The following is a 24,293-nucleotide window of genomic DNA, read 5'->3' on the forward strand; positions in this document are numbered from 1 at the left end:
TCATGGTATATTTTACCTTTCGGTGTGCGGACATTTTAAACCTAACTCTGGAGGCAGGTTTCACAGTTGGTCAGTTTCCTTGCAAATTTTCTGCCACTTCCCTTTAAATTTATTTATTATTTTTGCTTTTCCCAACTTCTAATTAAACACAAACGCCCAGAGCTCTCTTACTCTATTGTAATTTCTTCTAAATACATCTCAGTTCTGAAAGATATCTCCACAACAGACGAAGAAGCAGCAGGAAAGCAGAAAAATCAGCAACGCTGGAAGTGCAAGAAAAGGTTTCATTTCTTCTTGATTCACCCTGTGACTGCATTTTGGGCATGACAGTTATTCCTGATGCTTTCTTATGCTTCTGAAGATCACAGATCAAACGAAACAACTGCTAGGTAAATTTGCACTAATGCCTTTTTTGGTGAAGAGAACTTCACAGCTGAATGACAAATAAAACTAATAGAAGAGCTAGTTCAAATGATGTTTTGCAAGGAAAGACCTATTAACAAAGAAAAACAAATAAAAGGTTACCTACCCAATTTATTATAACAGTGGTAAGCTGTAAAAAGGCAATTAATCCATCCTGTTCTTTCTGTGTGATTCCTCGGAGAGGCAGGTGACGATACTGGACACTGTCTGCACTTGGCAAGTCTTTCCTTAAGTGCTCATGATAGAGCATCAACGAGTGGAAGAAATGCTCCCAAGAGACAGGACTGCCACCTGCTCCTTGGATGTTTTCCGCTAGAAAAACAACCACCAGATAACAAGTTTTTTTTTTTTTTTTTTTTTAAATTCTTCACAGGGTGATAAGCAGGCTAGTTAAATTTAAAGGGAAAACTTGCCTATCCAGAGAAGAAAATAGTTTGAAGCTAAGCTACTGTTTCTGAATTTAGCGATTCTAGTATTTTTTGTAGAGACATGAAGCTGCTAATATGAGAAGCCAGTACAAACGAGTATTGTTTTATAAATCAGAACGTTTGTAGCACTATTTACTTCTTCAAAGCGTACTTTTTTCATTTTAATCAACGCAAAATTAATGCAAAACCCAAGGAGAGACCAGCATCTCTTACTTTGTTCTGCTAGTACTTTTTTGATATGTGTAATAGATGCTTCTGAAAAAAAAAAAAACAAGCTCAGGAAAGGTAACTATATTTACAATATACACAATTTTGAGATGTGACCCATTTTTATACTTCACGTTGAGCAAAAATGACATTCTGTATCTCCTGTTTCTTAAGAAACAGCTTTTTTTAAAAACATATTATTTGAGTATGTGAATTCCTTGTTAGGATGCTCAGACATTTATTTATATAATCAATCTTTTTATCTAGATTATATTTCTAAGTGAAACCTTCCAATTGCATCTTCATATTTATAATGAACTGTTAGAAGTAAGAAGCCACAATTCATCTCATATGAATCTTTACACTTTTCTACTTCATAAAGGAAAAGAGTTGAGGAAGAGCTGAAGTGTCACTTCTCTTACCATGACTACTGCCATTGACTTTTAGCAAACTAAAGCAGTAATGAGCACACTGAGGCCCACTAGCCAGTCCCCGCAGCATTTTCAAGTATGGGATGTAAATTGTGGAGGGAAGTAGATCTCCCATTTGCCTAACAAACTTTGATAAGACAACCTAGAACAAATAAAAATAAATAATTTTTTTTTAAAAAAAAAACTAGTTGATTTAAGGAAAACAATAGGCAGCCAAAGAAAAGCAGATTCTGATTTAATCAAATATGGGGGGGAAGAGGGAGAATTACAACTCAAAAAATGGTAGATGGGCCTCTTCTGTTTCCCCGAAGGCAAAATCGTGGTTTGAAGAGGAAATAAACAAAATGAAATAACTCATGCTATTGCAAAGAAACAATACTAACTGTCCAGTTCATTACTTCCAGTGATAAAACTCATTTCAGCTCACAAATTCTTTTCAATGGTATTGTTAACACATTTCACAGCGCAACTTAAGGTTTGCTGGGCCTGAAATGAGTATGCACGTCGCACCCCTACACAGTAATTCACAAACACAGTGGCTCCTCCCCAGGTCCGATTGAGGGGTCTGCAGACTGCACCAGGCCTTAACACACCTGCCAGTATTCTAGGTGGATCTCAAGGTGTGTCCAGCTTATCCTGTGCTAGGTTTTGCCTAATAGTGCATAGTGCTTCAAAAAGCATTGAAGGTTGACAGCATCCTCACAGATTCGAAACAGTGCTGGAACAACTGCTTTATCTGTCTCAATTGTTTTTTCGTTCTCATTTTAAAGTTCTGACTCTCACAGATTATAACCTTTGGGCTTTAAATAATTAAAATATTCTTGTGGATTTTTACCCATAAAAATATAATGATTTTCTCTCTAACATGATTTTAAAAGTTTTTCATAATTAAAAAAGTTTACTTCTCAGTTACACCAAAAAGGTACATAGAGGTCATCAGACAGAAAACACAGAATACCGCTAGCAGAATTTGTTGAGCAGTTGTACCAATACCAGACCTAACCAAGAAATTAGACTCTTTGTCACTAAGGTTATGGACAACCATGAATGACTGGCAGTAGTTCATTTAGAACAGGCAAAAATGACCATGTCGGGCAGTGCAAGACACACTCAGATAAGTCACTGGTAATACACAATAATGTCTTGTTAGGGGGTCGCTCTAATAATGATACCAAAATCATACCAAACTGTTGTCTTTGAAAACAAAATAAATATAAAAATCACAACCAAACTCGCCTTCGTATGAACTGTTATTGCTTCAGCCTGCAACTTTTATGACTTTAATTTCAAGTTATCAGTCATTACTCAAGAAAATTGTATCTTTTATTTAGAAATGGAAAACCGGTAAGTCTAGATAACCTGGCGCTGAGGAGGTCGCTGATGAGCTACTCCAAGATAGGACCCCATGATGGTAGATGTCTGCAAAGGCTCTGACGGACACCAGTATTCAAGGGCAAGTTCCAGATTAAAGGGGTCTTTCCTATACAGTTCAGCAATCTATCAGAGAAAGGAAGATGACAGAAAAATATCAATTATATAAAGAAGAGAAAATTACTTCAACAATGAACACTGCCTCCAGATAAGCTAAACACTTGGGAGGTGCAAAGCATCTCACAGCCGACGTTCCAGTCCTCAAAACTCTCTGAAAATCACAACTTCTGCATAGTAATATCGGAACGAATGACAGTCAGAGAAAGTTCAAAATGCACACGTAAATGAAACTTGGACAGCTTTAAATGATACTTTCTAATTACTATCTAATCTAATTGCTATCAAACAGTGGCATTTATCCTTAAATAACCACTTGGGTATCTTGCTATATTGACTTAGAAACATATTAGCTAGTATCGGGATTAGAAATTTTACCTGTTATGTGAACATACCATTTCTTACAGTGAATGTCATTTATAGTTCTTCGTTTAAGTTTACTATATTCCTCTGAGCTACTACCGTTCTACTTAAGAAAGCATTCCACTATAACCTTTCCTTTCAACGTCCTATAACCGAATAGGATACCTTTGCAAAAAAAAAAAAAAGTAACCCCTATAATAAAGACTGCTATAATTAGAACTGCACACTTGTACATACACATGCTAATTAAGGAGGAATATGTTTGTGTGTTCAACTTATTAGTGACCAGAAAATACAAAATACACTAGCACAATATGCAAATCTGTTTTCTGATATGGGCTCTTTTAGAAAGTACAGTTAATAACTAATATATATTTAAATAACCATAGACTTTCTCTTCTTGGGAGGAGAGGGGAACAAATAGAAAGATCCTTGTTATATATGTAGCCAAAATTCTACAAGAAATAGGAATTTTGCATTTCCAACATCAGCCTTAATGGGTCACCTTGCCTAGTGTACTCTACAAACAGTAGAAAATAGTCTTTAAAATTCTCATTATAAATGCATCCTCAATTCTTTATCAGAATAATTGCCAAGAGTAGGGGGAAAAAAAAACTAATTACCGCTTACCCACAGTAAATAGGGAGAAATTTTGGAGACTGTTACAGAAACATAAACACTACGTAATCACTAAGATCCAGATTCATAAAGGTATTTTGAAATTCCATTTATTTAGCCTGATCGCAATCTCTGTGATAACTTAGAAATAGGAATTTTAAGAATACAGGCTATGTCAAAATAAGATGGTTTAAGATAATTATATCTCTAACTTAATTTTTAGATGTCTATGTATTTTGCGAAATAATTTCAGCTCAATAATTTTTCAAACAGTATTTGCATACTGAACAAGAATGAACTGACATTTTAACATCAGAAGTCACATCAGTTAATTCATTGCTCTATATGAAAAGTTACAGCAAAAGCGTCTACATTTAAGAAAAAAATCCATTTAATGAAAAAGGGCAAGGCCCAGCACTGTATGTTATCCTTCACATATGGATTTTCTGATAAAGCAGGAAAGTCACAATCGCTTTTAGCCAATGTAATTTAAAAACAGGGCTTACTAAAAGCATCAAATGTTCCAGATCTCTCCGAAGGGAAAGAGGTGGCTCGTTACCCATCTGAATACTCATGTGGATCATGCGAGCGTCTTCATCAGCACGATTTCTCAGCTGTTTCACCTACACAATTTATGAAGCAGAGAAAAACACTGGTCTATATTTAGCTAACAATGGAACAAAAAAACCCAGAAATAACTAAGTTGTCTAAATAGTCTATTAAAAAAGTAAAAAAGCAACTGAACTTGCATGCACATGACTGTGTGCAAAAACAAACAAACAAAAAAAAAAAAACCTGAGCCTACGTTCAAAGATCTATTCAATCACTTTGCTCATTACCAAGGCCCTCAGTTTACAGCAAAAGCCCCTGAACAGATACCATAGGAGTTTTTCCCCACTGATTTCACCATTTCCTCTGGATTGGCCCCACAAGCTGCCTCCTTTCCCTCTTTTCACTTAGGAAGCTAGAAAAGTCAGCAACACTGACTTCAAAGAAACGAGTTAGATCAGTATCCGCAGGGCTTGAAAAGAAACAGGGAAAACACTGGAATAATTTTTCTGTATATAGACCTGTGGACTGCACCTTGCTAGGTAGAGCTATTTAAGGCTACTTCTACTTACAGATACTTCTTTATCTTTTTAAAAGGTGTGGACTGATGTGATTACTTTGGTCTCCGGAAAATGGTCTGTAGCAACTAAAAGTATTACAACATGTCAATAAATACAATAGCTAAAAAGAGCAGGGAGAGGAAGTACAGCTGCAGCAATGAAAAGAAAATGTCCCTTAATCAGTCTCCTAGAATTGTGTGTGTCAAAAAAAATAACGGCTAAACAAAGAACAGCTGAAATTTATTTTTAAATGTCAAAAAGCCTTCGACAAAGCACCCCCGCAATAGGCTTAAAGAAAGTAAATAGCCACGGGATGAAAAGCTACTTTTTTAACATATTAAGCAGAGATCGAGAAACAAGAAACAGAAATAAGCAACCAATTCAACATGCCAAAAAGTAAAACATGGTGATGCTCAACAGAGACCAATTTCTGGTCTAAAGCGCATCTTAATTTGGAAAAATAGAATGAGCAGCAAAATAATTGTGAGTCATTAAGAGAAGTTAGTTAAAAACGGTAGATAAGTATGAAGAGGATCAGCGCAAGCTAGCCAAATTAGTATATACACAAAATCAGTACACAGACAAAAGTGAGTGCTGACGAATGAAATAACGCATATTATCAAAGCTACTCACGTTAATTATCAAGTTCTGAATGTAATGCAGGTAATCAAAAGATTTACCCAAATCATCATTGGCAAGCAGCCTAAGTGTCAAAACTATACAGCAGAGTTAAATAAAACCCGATTTAAAATTTTAAACAAAAATGAACAGAGGTTATATGTGCACCAAAAAAAGTGAGCGGTAAGGAACCTTCAAAGTAGACACTTTTTATCTACCTAAAATAGTAGGTTCAAAGAGAGCAAATTGTAAAAAAGGAAGAATTATAGCATAATTAATTTGTGGAATTTTTGACCATACTGCACTGCTTAGAACAAAACCTTAGAAGGACTCATAAAAAGACTGGGTATTCAAACAGATGACGAAAACATCCATACTTATGCTTTTGAAATAATTCAGCACATAAGGCAAGCACTAACCAACAGCAGTTGGACCAAAAATTCGCTTGTAGGGATCTATCTGCTAACAAAAATCTTTCCTCGCAAAACAACTGGTACTGGCCTCTGTCAAACAGGAAAGCAAAAGTCCATTGGCTTTTGCATACGTCCTGTATTACAAAAATATTGTTTACAATGTAGATCTCTCCATCTTTGGGCATTAGCTATAATCGACCACAGACCTGAAGCAAAGCAAAACGCTAAAATGGGAGGGAAACGCTTTTCCCAGAGAAAAAAGCCTCCAATTCCATAACGCGGTTATGACAGAGAGAGATGTACCAGCAAACACACACCCCTGGATTCCCAGGCAACTGGTGCAATTCTGTGCGATACAGGAGACATAGGGTCAAGTCTGCTCCAAATCTAACAGGGCAGCAACCTCAGCCTGGGTTAGTCTCCAGCTCTTCTGCCTTTATCCAAAAAGCCTCCTTAGACGTCTTTCATAAAAAACAATATTCGTTACAGTGTGATATTTGGCTTTGGTAAAGAAACACTATCCAACGCAGAACCGAAGAACTTATCTCATCAAAAGTTCCCAGTTCTAAACCTGCTAGCACTTGATTAAGGGACTTCTTGAAATATACCTCATTCCAAAGGGATGCTTTGTCTGTATTACAGAAAACACCATTACATGCAGCCTTCAAAGAAATTCCAAAGCCTTTTACAATGTGTTGAGTGTTATATATAGGCAGCCATTGCCATAGAAATCTACTGAAGAAGTTCTATCAATAAGAACTTTCCTGCACTGAACTTATACTTGTTCTGTGGATATTTTACGGGTTTAAATAAAAAAAAAAAAACCCACCAGTTTTAATTCAGAAAACAACATGCAAGACCAACATATCATAAGTAAGTTAGCATTAAAACTAAAAAACTGTCTACAGTCCTCAGAAAGATTCTTAAGGCTGAAATAATGTTTTTCCTGCCAACATGGTTCTCCTTCTGCCAGTTTACACTGAAGGAAAAATATTTTAAAGCCCTTCTTTTTGCACATTGAAAAAGTGATTGTTTAACAGATCAGACAACATCTCAACACAACGAAGGTCACAAAATAGTTCCCCCATCAATTAAATAAGAGCGTTTTCACAGAACTATACTTTTCAATGCCTGGATACAAAGTCTTGCACAAATGAAACTTCTGTAATTGCGCTAGACATTTTTTTTCCTCTCCCTTCTGCAGTGTTTTTGCTGTTCTAGTGAAAACAATACCTCATTTTACCAGCAACTGATACTACTGAAGAAAAAGCAGAATCCCTCCCCTTAAACATGCAAAGGATGAGTAAAAAGAAATTTAAAAATAAAAATGATAGACAAAAGGTCAGTGAATTTAGATTGTGCTACTGTTGGTATCAAAGAAAAAAAAAAAGAACAAAAAAAACTCCACACACTGCATCAGCATCAACACCAGCATTCACATAAGTTTTAAGCATTTAAAACAAAACCAAATCATTACCATTACAAAAGTTTGCTTTGCAAATCTCACCACACTGAAGTAGAATTTGATTTTTAAAACATTTCAGTGTGGAAAACAAATCCTGAACCATATGGGTTCTGTAAAGTGAACAAGTTTTCTGAACTGCAGCATCTCAAGTTCAGGGGGATATCTGAACCTACATGTTACCTGTCCTAATTTTAGAAATCTGTAAAATACATCCACATTTCTCAAGCAGTGCTATTCACATAATCAACTTACTTTCATCGGCATAAGTGCAAGGAAGTCTGTGACGAGGTTATGAATTTTGCGAATGTAAAATTCCTCCTGGTAGAAATTTTCTGATCCCACCACAGACTCAGTCAGGAACAGAAAGACATTATCAGCAACTGCTAGCTCTGCCATCGCCTCATCTGCCTCGGTGAATTCTGCAAGAGCTAGGCAACAAAGGAAGAGATAAAAAAATTCTGAATTACTTAACATATTTCAAAATACTTGGCTAACTTGCAAATTGATAAGCTTCTACCAAATATTTTTTCCCACTGTAGAGAAAAACATCCAACTGGAAAAGACCCGTTCACATAGGTTGATGGTCGGGGCTTTCCTCTTTAATCAGAGTTAAAGTGCATAATCCATTTACCAGATCAAATCTAAGGCTGTGAACTAAGAATTATAAACTAACCTTAATTAAAAAACAGTTATGAAGTTTATCTTTTCCTTCAGAAGATATTTTGGAGTACACTCAATTCTGCCCTGAAAAGTTTGCAAAGTACAAGGCAAAAAAGCAAATAGATCTGTCCTCTCAAGACACTGGAGTTTGACTTTTTGCCTTTGCAAATGTTAAACACAAAACTATTCTTAGTTAAGGTCTTCAAATGATATTAAAGCTGCTAAAATCCCACTTTCACATTTTTCAGGACAACATTCAAATCTCTTTCGCTTCAAGAGAACGCTGCGCAGTATTAATGTCTACAAACAGTAAATATTTCTAAGCCTGTGTACATTTCATAGCAATTCAATTCTCAACAATCAAATGGGCATACTGAGAATGGCTTCAAAGAAGGAATGTTAGCAGTACTTTTATTATAAAGGTAATTACTAATGCTTCAGAAAGGTAACAGATACTTTGACTTACAGCGCTTGCAAGGTCTGAATACGAAACTGCAGCAACTGCACTTTAGGGTAATTTACCTGTCACGTCAGATAATTGCGATATTCCTCGTAACGCCAGTGCCCAGGCTAATCTAACCGTAGCCTGCAGTCCTGGTAATTTCCATGCCTGAGACTCCTGAAGGCGAGTGTGTATTGTTGCTATATACTGTCTCTCTGTTAGTAGAGGGAGCCGGTGCATCAGATCTTTAAAAAAATAAAAAAATAAACCCATCAACATCCAGTAAATAAGTGTGAAAACACACACACGAAGTCCTCGTGCAAAACACAGAAGTTCAGCTACACTGGGTAAGATAATTTTTAAGCTTTTTGCTGCCCTTTAATCAAAGGATTCATTCCAATGTCCTAAAGGCAAATAATTAGCTTCACAAATGATTGTAAATTATCTATAACTTACCAGAATTCATTCCTAAAACAGCAATAATAAAGAGTATACTAAAGTTTCTGAACGCACGCAACAGCTTTCAGACTAAGATGCCTAAATTTAGGTGTCACCATGCAGACGGACTCAGATGTGTATGCTTCAAGGGAAACTGAATTGTCCTAGGGACTACACAAGAAATTTAGATCTTTCTGCACACAGGCACCTAAATATGCATGAGCTGATCTGCAAGCTGAACATCACAGGAGGAGACAAAATTAACCTTGTACTTTAAAATCTGAAACTCCAATCCTAGGATCTCCTTGCCTCACAACTTGTTGCAAGGTTTATTTACTTAAACTGGCTACTCTAGAGAAAGTTTTAGAATTCCTACTCAGCCTATAAAGAAAGGAAAGTCCATAGTCAAGGCATTAACCAATCTTGGTGAACTATTCATATGCAAAGCTAACAGAACAAACACATAATTACTCAAATCCTTGCTTTTTTTTTTATTAAAAGGATAAAGAAATACGCAGAGCATTGCTTCATATTCTTGCCATAAACAACAATTTAAAAAAAAGTAAGTCAGAAAAGATTTTGTGAGACATTTTGTTTTGTGCCTAAGTTTTTTTTTGATCAAAGCAAAGGAGAGGGGCTAAGGCAGAGCTAATGGCAGTTGGGCAGAAAGCTAGCTGGGAAAGGAATAAGGAAAAGGAAACTTTGGCACTTGCAGCAAGGCTAGAGAATTAGTGAGTAAGAGCTGTCTGGAAACTAGAGCACAACACCTGTTTTTGTAGCAAAGCACAGTGTGTTGCTAAAGCAGTCTACCAAGAATGCCAGGATACAGACTGTATGAAGGATATACTGAATACCATAAATTTAGTTTGACCTATTACACACTTTGACATACAGAGCCTTACTCCTCCTTGTGAAGTAAAAAAAGCCAGTGTAAGAGGCAGAATCAATACTCAACAGTTCCTGGAGAAGTTATGTATTTAGGCACTCTCTCTCCCAGTAAATTTACCTGAGCCCACATACTGTATTTTGCATCTATTGTCATAGTATTCCTCTGTAAACTTTATTCAGATTGATACTGAAACAATTCTAATCCTCTGCATAAGATAACTGTTGCTTAACATGTACATTCTGGGACGGTGTTATGCTTTACTATTATAAACTCTAGAAATTTTAATTTTTTTTTTATTCAGGAAAAAATCCGTTAAATAACAATTTATCCATTTGCATGATGTAACCTCCTTGGGTAACTTGCCAGCATTACCTTCACGATCCTCTGTGCCTTGTTCTAGAAAGCTGACATCAAAGCAGTAAAGGAGAGCCATAAGAAGAGACAGGTTCACACCGTCCAGTGAGCCATTCGCTTCCACTGTTACTTTCTCCAGGTAACTTATGAGGATTAGGGTGTCATCCTTACTCAGTGGTGACTGGCAGGTCCAGACAAAGAGACTTTCAGCCAAGGACTGTCGGCACTCTTTGATGAGGTCAGAAACCTTAAAAAAAAAAAAAAAAAAAAGTGAGTATAAACAAACCGTCAACATATTCCATTTGTCTTTCTTAGGCAACCAATATGGCTAGTTTAAGTTAAAAAGGACTCTAAAAACAACAGCTAGTGAAAACGCTGTTATTTTAATTGCTAAACAATGCAAGGCATATATCTGCTTGTTACATCACAGAATCACACAATGGTTGAGGTTCGAAGGGACCTCTGGAGATCATCTAGTCCAACCCCCCTGCTCGAGCAGGGTCCTCTAGAGCACATTCCACAGGATTGTGTCCAGAGGGCTTCCTGAGTACCTCCAGGGAAGGAGACTCCACTACCTCTCTGGGCAACCTGTGCCAGTGCTCAGTCACCCTCACAGTCTAGAAGTTTTTCCTCAGGTTCAGATGGAACTTCCTGTGGTTCAGTTTATGGCCATTGCCTCTCGTCCTGTTGCTGGGCACCACAGAGAAGAATCTGGCCCCGTCCTTTTGACGTCCTCCCTTCAGACACTTATACACATTGATCAGATCCCCCCTGAGCCTTCTCTTCTCCAGGCTAAACAGGCCCAGCTCCCTCAGCCTTTCCTCATAGCAGAGGTGCTCCAGTCCCTTCACCAGACTCTCTCCAGTAGCTCCATGTCTCTCTTGTACTGGGGAGCCCACAACTGGACACAGTACTCCAGGTGAGGCCTCCCCAGGGCTGAGTAGAGGGGCAGGATCACCTCCCTCCACCTGCTGGCAACACTCTGCCTAATGCAGCCCAGGATATCAATAGCCTTCTTGGCCACAAGGGCACATTGCTGGCTCATGGTCAGCTTGTCCACTAGGACTCCCCAGTCCTTCTCTGCAGAGTTACTTTCCAGCAGGTCACCCCCCCAGCCTGGACTGCTGCCTGGGGTTATTCCTCCCCCGGTGCAGGACCCTGCACTTCCCTCTGTTCATGAGGTTCCTCTCTGCCCGTTTCTCCAGCCTGTCGAGGTCCTTCTGAAAGGCAGCACAGCCCTCTGGTGTATCAGCCACTCCTCCCAGCTTTGTATCATCGACAAACTTGCTGAGGAGGCACTCTGTCCCAGGTCACTGATGAATAAGCTGAACATAGTGGACCCAGTATTGGCCCTTGGGGGACATCACTAGCTACAGGCCTCCAACTAGACTCGGTGCCACTGACCACAACCCTCTGGGCTCCGCCAAATGCATCTGTATTCCCAGGAGGTGCAATTGGTACTTTCAAATCTGATTTTATGCAAACCAGTATCTCTATCCAAGTCAGAGGGCACAAATCAGTACAGAATTTTCATAGCTGTAAATACATGACATACGCAAAGGTCACGTTTCCTGTCTGTCTTACACAACTGCGCTGGTAGTTATATCCAGAGAAAGTCATAGTTTTAAGATTTCCTCCTCTGGCCCAAAAGAGATGCCCTCAACTTAGTATATAAATACAATTTTTAAGACATTGAACAATATCAAAGACATTTAAAATTAAGACTTTTTGCTTAGCCAGACAAAATATTTATATTAACTTGAGAATATAAACATAAATAAAATCTAACATTCCCTATTACTTCTGGAACAAATACCAAGCTTCATGTGAAAGCTACCAACCATTTTCATACTAAAAATATGATTTTCATTTTATTATTTGACAAAATATTGCATGCTGGGGTAAACTTAAGTACATGTACTGCTTTTAAACAATTATACCAAAATCATCCGTTTTCAAGCAAAGACAAACATTCCATTTGTTAATTTTGTTCCTCCTCCCACAATGGGTTTAAATTGCTTTTTCAGTCTTCTGGAAACAGCAGAAGCTCAAGTAAAGAATGTCTTAAAGTCACTAAAATGGCCTTTCATAGCGATCCTTCAAAAATGTTATTTTATTTAGCTAAATTATCAGTTTCTAATAAAGTTCTTGACCTATGCTCATTGTATCTTCTTAAATAAAAATAAAATGCTATCTGCACTCTATTCCCAGTAAAATTACGTGCACAGTGATAAAGGGAAAAGTGCTTCAATATTCAACACAGCAACAGATTGGTACATAGACTTCAGCAGAATAATAGTTCTAATGAATACAGAGGGGGCTTCTGAACGATAGTCAACCTAAAAGGAGAAAAATAATCCTCTAACATTAAGCACTAAATGAATTTTAAGGCAAATGACAAGGATATTCTTTGCACAGTTTTTATAGTAATAGCAAAAAATTTTACACTAGCTCCTTATTTGGGGGAAAATAAACTGCTTGATTATATCCCATAATATTTTTTGAAAGATCACACATCAGAAAGAAGCTCAGAAGTTAAAAAATAATGTTTAAAATCTTCCTACCACAGACATACTCTGCAGTTAGTCACAGTCCCAATCAACTTCAAAGAGTACAAAAAGAAGAATTCTCACTGCTCACTGTTAAGAGAATTTTCTGGCCATAATAACAAAACTGGATTACTAAAAAAAAAAAAGAATCATTTACCTGACTGGACGTGGTTTCATCCTATTTTGGCCATTTTTCAATTTTAGTTTTCTATTTTTATTCCAAGGGTGCTAGTAACGGTAGCGCTGAGAGTAGATGATTTAATTTACAGCGCTTCGAATAAAATTCCAAAAAAAAAAAAAAAAACCCACCACTACACACAAACATTAGATTTGCTTTCTTACTGTCCTTGATTAAACTTCCTTACTAAAGACAGTGTGTGCCCTGGTATAATGGGGCAGCAGAGAAACAGAAAAAGCGTACAGTAATCTGGATCCCACATTGGTATAGTACAAGCTGCAGAGCAGTTACCATCATGCCTCAGATAGTAACAGAGCTCGTAAAGGTAGAGAAGGTAAAGTAGAAAGTAAAAAAAGATAAGTTACCCCATATCTCTTAGCAGTATAACTGTATTGTAGTCTTTGCAGTCATTTGAAAAAATATTCACACCCATTCCCTCTTTTACCTCTTTGCGATGTTTCTCACTGCCCAGCCCTCGCTCTCTCTGGAGTTTATCAAATTCATTGTTCAAATCGATATGAGACACAAGAGTGAGGATCTTCTGAGTCAAACCCTGCTCCATTAGGTCATCTGTAAAGCGTGTCGTCATGGTCATCAACTCTTGACTATAATGGAGAGAAAATAAATTTAACAACCAATCACACTATTCCCAGTCACAGAGGAAGACGTCTAAAACAATGAACCCTACCGTATTTATTTGATAACTGCCGGAAAATGAATAATTACATTATGCACAAAAAGCAACTAAACATGCATCACAATTCAGTAAACAATGCTCTCTCAAAACATTACGCTGAACGGATATAAAGTTTTTAGGTAACAGTAGTTTCAAGAACACGGAAAATGAGAAGAGTGGTTTAACTAAAATGGTTAGTTAAAATTTCCGTAAAAAGACAAAGTACTATACATAAGATGTACATAACTCACAAGCTCACAGCCTACAGATGCCTCTTCTCACTAATAGAGGCAATTACACAATTACATATATCCTACTGGAGTGGCGGAGCTAGCTCTAAAGTGATCGCTTCTTTTATGCTGTAGAATTTACATTTAAACACTCACTGTAACATTTTCCTCTAGGCAAGCAACCACATTAGAAGTAAGCAGTGGGTAGCTTTTTCTTTTTACAGTCAAAAAAATGTCACATATGCATATTATGTTCTCGAGTAAACAGTGCATCCATTTTAAGCAAAGGCAGGAAAACAATCCTCTGTTTTGCTACACAAAGGCAGCAAACAACACAGCAAAGGTAGAAACTCAGTCTCTGAAATACTAAGTAACCAGCACTGTTTAGAGTTACGTTAACTGGAAGGATGTCCGAAGCAAAACACGGCCAAAAAGTGAAGAAGTATAAGCGAACTGAAAATAAAATGGATGCCCCATAAACCATTATAAAAATATAGATGCAAGATAAAGAAAAATATTATGCTTAAAAAAGAAGCACAACAGCAGCAGCAACAGGTTACGAGGAACAAACAAATTTGAGAATATTTGGATTCCCTCAAGTCTAATCAGTCCTAAAAGCAGTCAAAACAGACAGCTCTTTAATGTTATCAGCTCACTCTAATACAAACCTGAGTTCCAATGTCCATGTCTTGCCTTGGCGTGACTGGATGAGAGTTCGTAGTGAATTGGCTATACACCTTTTTCCATCCCAGTACAAGAGAACAGCCACTAGACCTCTTGTAAGGCCAGGAAAATGAGGTTGCTGGTGCTCTCCTATTGAATGAAAATACACAGCATAGTCACAGAAACTTGAACGCATATGTTGATTATATCTTTATATTTCTAATTAAAACATAATTTCTCCTAAGTGCCCAAAACAAATCAAAGTGATGGTGAATAATCACAGCTGATTTGAATGTTATCATTAAAACTTGCATTTGACTGCTAGAAACATCCACAAATCTAAGAGAAATAGAAGTGCAAGTCCATAAATATCCTAGCCCAGATGGTATCTGCATGTTGATATTTACTTATCTTAATAATCAGTTCTGGCTACCAGTAAAGTATCTTTTCTTTAGTCAAAACGTACATTTCTGTCCGAATTTACACTGAAAATTCAGGTTCAAAATAGAAATGGAGGTTGACTTCAAGATGGCTTTTCAAAGGTGACAATAAGCACGTTATCTCCATCACAAATCAAAAATAAAAAAAAGATAGAAAGTAGCTAAAAATGATTACTAACTGACCAATTTTAATAACATTGAAATCACTTTTCTACACACAAAACGTGTTACTTTCCAGATTTCCTGCAAATCATCAGTTTTCAGATTCTGAGACAAATACAGTCACATGTCACTACATAAATAATACATAATTTGCAAAACCAACGTCTATTATGTTGCTTTGTGAAGAAACTCACACTCAATTATTTTTAAACTATTCTTAGATTCAGCGACATTTAAAGAAGGCAATTCGTAAGAAAAAATGACCCTCAGAGTATTCCCCCTTTTGCAATGGCTGAATAAAATAGGAACATAAAGATTCAGAACACTGTTTTTGTATTAAACGACAGTGCCGGCAGATTTCTTTTTTAACAACTTCCTACACATCAGGAAACTAGGGCCTTGATTGAACCATGAATTCATGCAGTTACCTTACTTAAGCATATGCTTAACTTAAGTAAGAAGGCCCTATATAAGCTGTATTTCTCCATCCCCTAACTATTTTCTCTTCTCACCAGCTAGAAGGAGCTCCACAGCTGCCAGCTCTCCGATATCAAAGAGGTCACTGAGGATAAAGGCCTCTCTGATGAGCTGCTCTGGCAAAAGCCTGGTTCCCTGCTGACCCTGGATAGCAACTCCCTCTGTACTTGCTTTTTGAATTTTCTCATGCTGCTGAACATTCTTTGGCTGCAAGAGAAACAAGCATCACAAGTTATTCAGAATGGCATGATCAAACACCGACTAAAGCTTTAGGCGTTAATCCTTCCTCACAAATGCAATTCTGACAGGTTAAGTTGTCATTGTAAAAACAAAGCCGGTGTTTTTAAACACAGAGATAGTAAAGGCATCCTGAAAATGCTTCACACTTGCACAGCAATGGTCTTGTTGTGAGAATGTCCCAAAAATCATCTTATATAATCACTGCTGACGTTTAGTTTACTCAGCATAACGACAATGGAAAGTAAATTTTGATATAATTCTCAACAGGAATTAACATCTTCTCAGTGAAGGATAGCCCAAATGTTGATCAGAAACTGTTACACTATTCCATTCCAAAGCCCCACTTTCTGCATCATTCATTCTTCTACGCAACTCAAACGCTAAAACATACAAACAAAAACCTATACCTGACTGTTAAGTCTTCTGACTCGCCAGTCTTAAAAATAATACACTATTGCAAATAGTAACACCACAAAAATGGACACGTTATATTTCCAATTGCTACTCTGTGATCCATCAGTCAAGAACCAATACTTCTTTCCAAATCATCTCACACGGCTAACAGGCCATCTCACGTGTTTTGTACATTCATGTGTTCACCTACTCTGTGTGCTGGTTAAACTAACTGAAGCATGAGCATGTGCATGGACCAAAACCAGCAGAAACAGTTTTGTGCTTCATTTCAGACACACAAAAGAAGTAGTGAAAAAAAGCTAGTACTCGACTGATGGATCACCAGATACTTTTACTATTCCTTTAAAAATAGCATTCAAATAATAAGAGAAAAAAAAATGCATACATTTGTAAAAATATATAACGCACAAGACACAAAACACTAAGTATTTCTCAAGCTGTTTTTATTCTTACAGCAGAACAAGACTGTAACCATTTGTGTCATGTACTGCAAAAATGTAGAATGAAAAGAACTGTCAGTGCTAAATAGTGTGTAATCCAACAATACAAGACAGCAAATCAGCAACTCTGCAATTCTTTCCATAAGAGAGCATTAGTCCAGTACCGGGTTTCTGAAGAGAGAAATGAAGTCAGATTTGTGCTTCTTTAAAACCTGATCAAGGCGATGAATGGCTTCAGGTTGCCTTTTCCAAATGGCATTCATCACTGTCTGCCATATGTCTTTATATGGACCCCACAAACTGGCAGCTAGAAGAAGACATAAGACAAAAACACGTATTGAAAATAAAAGAAGGAAAGAAAAGCAATTCTTTATGTAGTATTTTCAATATGCAATTTTTTCAGTTTACTGTATAGTCTCAGCTTGACAGTATAGACAGTTATGCACAGCATAACTGCAAGCAGGGCATATATTCCCTTTCTAATTCACAAAGAATTAGAACAACGGTCTGATTACTTTGGCTGATGGTAAAACCCAATTGTAGCGTTAGAAAAGCAGAAAGGAAGATGCATGCAGGTAAGTTCTGGGGCTCTAAGTCAGCTTATGAAGATATTTGATACAATCTCCAGGTGTAATCTTGTATCCTTATATACATACATAAGAAACTCCATTCACTTTGGTAAGATTAAAGGAATAACTAAGAACTGGACAGCAGACCTTGAATCTGAACGAAATGAGAAAGTGGGAAGCCTTTGCAGCCTATTTTTGACAGAAAGGCCAAAACAAAGAAACATGTAATACATGCGGGACTAAAATGAACAAGTGTTCCCAGAATTTACTGCATCATTGCATCAGGTGGTTCAGAATAAAATATATTAGAAGCCAAAAATCATAAGCTTAAAGGCAATATTATAATCAGGAACAAAATTCACAACCCTAGACATTTCTTTCACTTGTACTCATTTGTCTTATTTTAGTTTAAAAAATATATATAAAGTACTTTGGATCCATAACCCATATTTGCTGCTAATATTCTGCATGAGAGCAGAAGAGTAAGAATTACTGCAAAAAGGGGGGGAAACGCTGTAATCTTGGGTACTCATGAAAGCATAGGCTTTGACTGCCCATATTTTATAGGCAGATCCATAGTACTAGATAGTACACGTTCATTTTCCACAACAATAAGAAAATGAGTATAAAGATATGAATTTACTTTATTACAGACAGAGAGATCAACACAAATGGTTAGTTAAGTATGTTGAGAAGACACCTGGGGTTATTCCCGGAATCTAATAAGCATAACTTATATTATTATTTAAGACAAGTCTGACCATACTCAAGAAATATGATCTCTCCTCCTCTGGTCAACACTGAAAAACAGTTTCCTCTGCATACTTCAAATCTGAATTCAGCATTACACCTGAACGATCTCTCCATCACTAGAAACTGTATCGTCCGAAACTGAAAGTTTGTAGCATAAAGATTGCACTAGAAAATCTCCTTATTCCCACTAGGTCTCATTAAAATAGTATGCCAAACTAGTCCTCAGACTTCTGCTATTTTTCTTGTCTAAACCAAAACCCTTACAGATGGAAAATTATTCTTACCATCTAGTACTAGTGTCCTATTAGAAAATCAAAGTTCTCAGGCCCTCATTAAACAGAAGTATGAAAGTGTTTCCCTTATAAGATGTCATCTGTATTCGTGAAAAGTTCAGATTCCACACACCACAAGTCAGTGCTAATTTATTATCGTTTCTACCCAGTCTGCCTGCAGTTTGTCACATAAGAACCAGTGCCTGATTATAGTTTTATGTATTACAGAGCACCGACCGAGATGGTCCCTGATCGAAAGACATTATAAACCAGGAGTGGTTTTCCATGCTACAGTTTTTCTAGCGGAGAAGCTACTTTAAGAGGTGTTGCCCTCCTTCATTCAGAGCCACTCATTCCCATTCCTATACATGACTGCTTCCCTAATTATATCCATGCAACTTTTTGTTGGACGGCACTGTAAGTCATGCTAGTCAAAAGATCCAGGTTAAAACAAATGATCCAGAAAAAAAAAAAGTAACATTTCCCAGAGTTTTTTCCCCATCTTGTTTTCAAAATCAGACCATCTCATTAATACAGTTTACAAAGTGACCCTGCTAACTAATGCATGAATACAATTGAAAGAACAATACACTCAAGCGCAGAGGGCAACAGCAAGAGGGCATGGACGGGCAGAAACTCTGAAAGCAGCTTTGCTGCTGGAGAAACGACAAAACAGAACTATGCCTTACACGTTAGCAAAAATACTAGCATTTCACCTGAAATCGGTACTGTTTTTTTTTTTTTTTTTTAATTGCCCAAGTTAACACTGTAGTGTAAAATCAACCACGGAGGCAATATTTTACCTTTATGTAGTTTGTCAAGGCCAGCTCTAATCCTCAAGGTAACCTCGATTAGATGCATCACAGAAAAGCCTAACCCTGCCTTGTCTTGACCACCAGGCTGTTTACATTAACACAGCAAGTAAAAAGGCAGCTACTTCGATGTGAAGATGCCCCTCTCCCCCTCTATTTGTTTTTTGTTTAATGATGAAGATATCACTTCAAAGTCAAAACAATGCAAAATGCTACATGGATGCCCTTAATACTAAGGCAATGTAAGCCAAGTATAAGCCTAGCAAGTGAGCAAACCTAGCGTGGAGACAAGGGGAGGTCTTGCAGAACAAGACTACTGGTTTCAGTCAGTTTTACCACTACCTAAGCAACCTTGGAAGCAGTAACAAACTCTGCAGAACTTCGCCAATTTTGTTCTGTTGCAAAAGGAGGAAGACATCAGGTAAAATAGGACTAAAAGCAAAACAAAAAACCCTCTCACCCCAAACCTAGCACCAGCAAAACTAGCATCTCACATGCTAGCATTTACTATACTATAAAATCTGCCAGTGGAGTTGTATCTGGGAGAACAGTCTGCAAAAAAGACAGGTCCTTGTCCTTTTAAAACATCATTAAGCAGCATTTTAATCATACAATGTTACCCCCGCCCGGATAAATTCATTAAAAATAGTTACTACTGGACAAACAATTTCACATTCCAGATTGAAGTTAAAAGTGGGAGAACCAACTACAAAGTCCAGAGATTGACTTCTACCCTAAATAGTCTTTTCCAACCATCACTCCTATTAGACTATATAGTCCAACGAACACCAGCAGCAATCCATGCTGCCTGCCAAAAGCTGTTCAACTGCTTCCCTGCCCCAGCTTTTGCTCTTGTGCCTACAATGCAATTGCTTTGCGCTAGCCCAAATACTTGTACTGTCATGCACTAGAACAAATTAAAGATCAAGTCTAACTGAAAACTATTCCAGAAGAGAGTTTATTTTCAGTAGGATCACCTCTCCAATCTGGTTTGCGCTGTGATGGCACAAACCGCTAGGCTACCACAAGGATGGAGTATTGCAGAGAAAGGAACGAGCAACTGGGGATGGAAGAAAGGTTGGATCACTGCATTTCTTTTAGCAACCATGCTGACTTTTGCCACTTATGACGTTGGAACGATTACAGTTTTAAAAGGACTGACAAGCGAACAGCAAGGAAGGACAAGCTGAGTTGCTGCTTTGGGAAGCAATGCCAGTTTATGCTTATGCTTGAAGTTTTTGCCAAACTATAGACTTAACCACGTTATGCTTGTCCCCGCAAACAGGAAACTGTAAACCAAGGCAACATCTCCATCAGTTCTAGTGTCATATCTACTTTAACTTTTATCTCATCTTCCATGTATAACAGCTGCCACCTCTTCCCTCATTCTTCTTTAAACTGTATCGCTACAGAATCTCTTGCCATGTATTTTCTACAGCAAAGTCAAAATGAAAATTGCAATAGGTCAAATGAAATTAAACACCCACATTTCATGTATTGAGAAACACAGCCATAATCACCCTTCCCCCGCCCCCAAATAGAGGGGGGGGGGTTTACTTTATTCCTTTTTCTTTTTGTGAGGGGGTAACCGATTCAGTTGGATCAAAATACCTTCCCTGCAACAAATTACTCTTTATTTGGTACAGAAGTTGAGCTTTTAAAACTTGATAGCTGAATTAGCTCACTGTGCCATACAACACCTTAGTTAACAGACCTTTTGGCCCCATCCATGTTCCACTCATGACTGCTTCTTCACTATGTTAGATTAATATAGGGATAACAAATACAAAGTTCAGCAAAAGCAAATGCAAAGTCCTGCATCTGAGAGAGAATAACTCCATGCAACAATAAAGCTGGGGCCAACTGGCTAGAAAGCAACTTTGCAGAAAAGCACCTGCACGTCCTAGAAGATGAGAAGCTGAGCACTACTCAGCAGCACACCCTTGCAGCAAAAAAGGCGTTGACACACTGAGCTGCATGAACAAAATGACAGGGAGCAGGTCTAGGGAAACGATTATTTGCCACTGTCAGGCAACTCTGAGAGTACATCACTCCAGTACTGGGTCCAATTTCTGACTCCCCAGAGCAAGAAAGATACTGAAATAGGGGGCTGAAGAACACCCCGTATCAGTAGAGGCTGAAAGAACTGGCCTTGTTCAGTCTTAAGAAAAAATGGCTAAAAGGGTGAGGGGAGTTTTTGTCTCTCAGCTAGTTAATGGGTGAGTAAGGAAGATGGGAGACTCAGGCGCCTCAGGAGATGAGCGGCAACAAACACAAGCTGCAACACAGGAAATTCCAAGCAGCTATTGAGAAAAAAAGTGAAACCACTAAGAGAAGAGGGAAAATACTGCAACTGAGGCCCAGAGAGGCTAGGAGATCTCCAGCCTTACAAATGCTCAAAACTAGCCTGGACAAGCCCCTGAGCAACCTGACTGAGTGGGTCCTGTTTCAAACTGTTTGGACCACATAACCTCCACAGAGCTCTTTCAACCTAAATTATTCTCCATTTATCCACTTTCCCTCCCATTTTAGCCAAATCCCCCAGTTACACTGTTAAGCACCGCCTCAGTCAGTCACAACCGCTCCTTGCGGCCAACTTTCAGGTCAACTAAGTCATCCTGCTGCTCCCGAGCGCTAGCAACGCCGAGCACAAGATGAACCAGCGCAACGTTTCTAGACTGCTCGGGGTAGCACCGAGCAAAATTCAACATGCGCTTCTTTTTTTCGTACTTTATTGCGCACAGCGTTAAGACAATCTTGGCTTTGTTTGCGAGGCACAGAGCTACACAGAAAGGCGCACGCGTTACGCTATCACAGACCGCTCCGAGCGAAGCTTGCCGTTGCCGCCCACGTTTACTGACTTGATGGGCCCCCGCTCCCGCTCTCAGCCGAGCGAGGCGGCACCTCCGAAGCGCAGGACTTCGCTCCGCCGCCAGCCACCCGAAAGGCCTGGCCGCCGCCGGTTACCCGCCGCAGAGGAGAGGGCCTACGCCGAGCCTCTCCTCCTCCGCTGGCAGCGGCCGCCCGACCCCCAAAGCCACCCTGCTCGGCCCGGCCCGCCTCGCCTCCCTCCGGGGCGCCGCCCGCGCCGCTCCCGGCCCCGCGGGGCAGCGGGGAGCCGCCGCGGACCCCCTAGGCGACGGGGAAGACCGAGAGGAGCCGCGGGCGAGGCGGAGGAGCCGCCGCGGCCCCGCGCCCGCCGCCTCTTACCCGAATTTACCGCCAACGGCGCCGCCATCTTGGAGAGCAGCGAGGCGCGCAGGCGGCGCCGGCCCCGGGCCCGTCAGCCCGCCGAGGCGCCCGCCGCGCTGCCTCCCCCGCCGCCGCCGCCGCCGCGGCAGCGCCACCCGCCCCGTCCCGCTCCGCTCCACCCGCGCCGGATGGGGCGACGACTCCCGCAGCTGCTCCCGCAGCCTCGCTTCTTCCCTGAGCCGCCGCCGAGCGAGCGAGCGAGCGCCGCCGGCCCGACAGCCGAGGGTCCTGCGGCGGCGGCGGCAGCGCCTGCTGGGACTTGTAGTCAGGGACGGGGCGGGGAGTTTTGGGTTTGTTTTTTTTTGTGGTGGTTTTTTTTTTTTTTTCCTGTTCCGGATTTGCCGCTTCTGTGTGTCCGTCCGCTCCGGATTGGGGTTAACGCGCTTTCCAGGCGACTACCGGGAAGGGAGCGGGAAGCGGGTGGGTGACAGCCCGGGAGGCAGCCCCGCGCTCGGCCGCCGCCGCCGCCGGCGGGATGTCCCTCCTGCCCCGGCGGGTGTTTCTTTTCCCCCACCCTTTATGCCGGTCAGGTCGAAGGGAGCCTTTCCTGCCCCGCCGCGTAAGCCGTGTTGTTCATTAAATAAGGCAGAATGTCTGAAGGCAGATATTGCACCAGCAGGTAAATTTATTAAACCTGTTCCTTTTTTTTTTTTTTTCAATTACAAAAATACACTACTGTTCTTTTCCTCCCCCCCCACCACCACAACCTGAATGGTTTCATTTTCTGTAGCATCAGACTGATATCTCTAAAAAAAATGAAGTAAATCATTTGTAAGTCATTTTTATGGCAGATGATCCTTATTTAAAATGCAGATAACTAAAACAGCCCTATTCACTGATAAGTAGTAAACCGTAAGTTTTTGCTCAACTCTGTGAGCAGGTGCGTGGCATTTAAAAGTCATATATTTATTGGTCTTTCATAGTGAGCTAGGGTTTACAATCTTGTATAGGAAAAAAACAGCCCTCAGAGGGAATATACAGAGGAGAAAGCTGCATTTAAACTCAAGGTATGCACAAGAAAAAAAAAATACCGAGGATGAAGAAAAGAAACTAAAAGGACGTTTGTACATGCGTCTGGAGCTAAAGAATGAATATTAGTATCTAAGAAGTCTCCTATATCTGAAGTCAATTTACATGTGCTATGCCAGTAGTAATCTCAAGTCACCTCCAGAAATTCCCTCCTGTATTACCTCTAAGATAAAAGGTTCCACTAAAAGTATATATTCCTTTTAGTGCCAGTAGTTTTCCCTCTTGAACTTTATTAAAACCATATTTCAGCAGTTGCAAAAGAGGGTCCAATGAACTAGACCTACGGGAAATTGGCAAAATAAATATCTTTGCCTCGCTAGATCTTCAGTATAATGGGATAGCAGAGGGGTAATATAGAGAGAGCAGAGGCCCTGGAGTGAGAGCGAATTGGCAAGACAGTTTCGAGAGACCAAAACCAGAGAAGTAGCTTCACAAGGATTAGTCAGAAAAGAAAGAGGAGAGAGAACGGGAAGAAAATTAGAGGAAAAAAAAAAGTCTGTCCTGTCAAGAACAGGTTCTTTTAGAGTTCAAAGGATGAATGAGTTCTCATCAAGTTGGCCTCATTTGTTCATTTAGTCAAAGGGCTTATGTTTCCTTGAGATTTCCCTTTTCCTGGTCTTAGCCATTAGCCAGTGCGGGCGTAGCACAATGAGGAGTTAGAAGATGATAAATAGTGAATTGTCTGATTCTAGGAAAGAAATGGTGCTAGGCACGAGGTGAAAGTAGAAAACAAGCAGGTTATTCCACAAGCAGTAGGACTAACACAGCCTGGGTTCCTACAGACTTGTATA

The 24,293-nt window shown here is 39.4% G+C and overlaps 1 protein-coding gene across 2 annotated transcripts in view; it reads right to left on the reverse strand.

Moving 5' to 3' along the window:
• Positions 1-22,549, reverse strand: part of NUP205 (nucleoporin 205) — a 54,239-nt gene extending 31,690 nt beyond the window's left edge. Inside the window, exons 1-12 of one of the 2 annotated variants that reach the window (XM_068938891.1) lie at positions 22,432-22,549; positions 16,980-17,122; positions 15,757-15,928; positions 14,648-14,792; positions 13,519-13,678; positions 10,365-10,593; positions 8,746-8,910; positions 7,816-7,991; positions 4,465-4,581; positions 2,849-2,986; positions 1,481-1,631; positions 530-735 (exon numbers count right to left, since the gene is read on the reverse strand). In XM_068938891.1, coding sequence (XP_068794992.1) covers positions 530-735; positions 1,481-1,631; positions 2,849-2,986; positions 4,465-4,581; positions 7,816-7,991; positions 8,746-8,910; positions 10,365-10,593; positions 13,519-13,678; positions 14,648-14,792; positions 15,757-15,928; positions 16,980-17,122; positions 22,432-22,459 — 1,830 coding nt within the window. In that variant the 5' untranslated portion in view covers positions 22,460-22,549. The remainder of the gene's footprint in view (positions 1-529; positions 736-1,480; positions 1,632-2,848; positions 2,987-4,464; positions 4,582-7,815; positions 7,992-8,745; positions 8,911-10,364; positions 10,594-13,518; positions 13,679-14,647; positions 14,793-15,756; positions 15,929-16,979; positions 17,123-22,431) is intronic. The other variant, XM_068938898.1, reaches the window with a different exon arrangement.
• Between the last annotated feature and the right edge of the window lie 1,744 nt (positions 22,550-24,293).

Source organism: Struthio camelus, chromosome 1 (genome assembly GCF_040807025.1).
Source record: "Struthio camelus isolate bStrCam1 chromosome 1, bStrCam1.hap1, whole genome shotgun sequence".
In the NCBI taxonomy this organism is placed as follows: domain Eukaryota; kingdom Metazoa; phylum Chordata; class Aves; order Struthioniformes; family Struthionidae; genus Struthio; species Struthio camelus.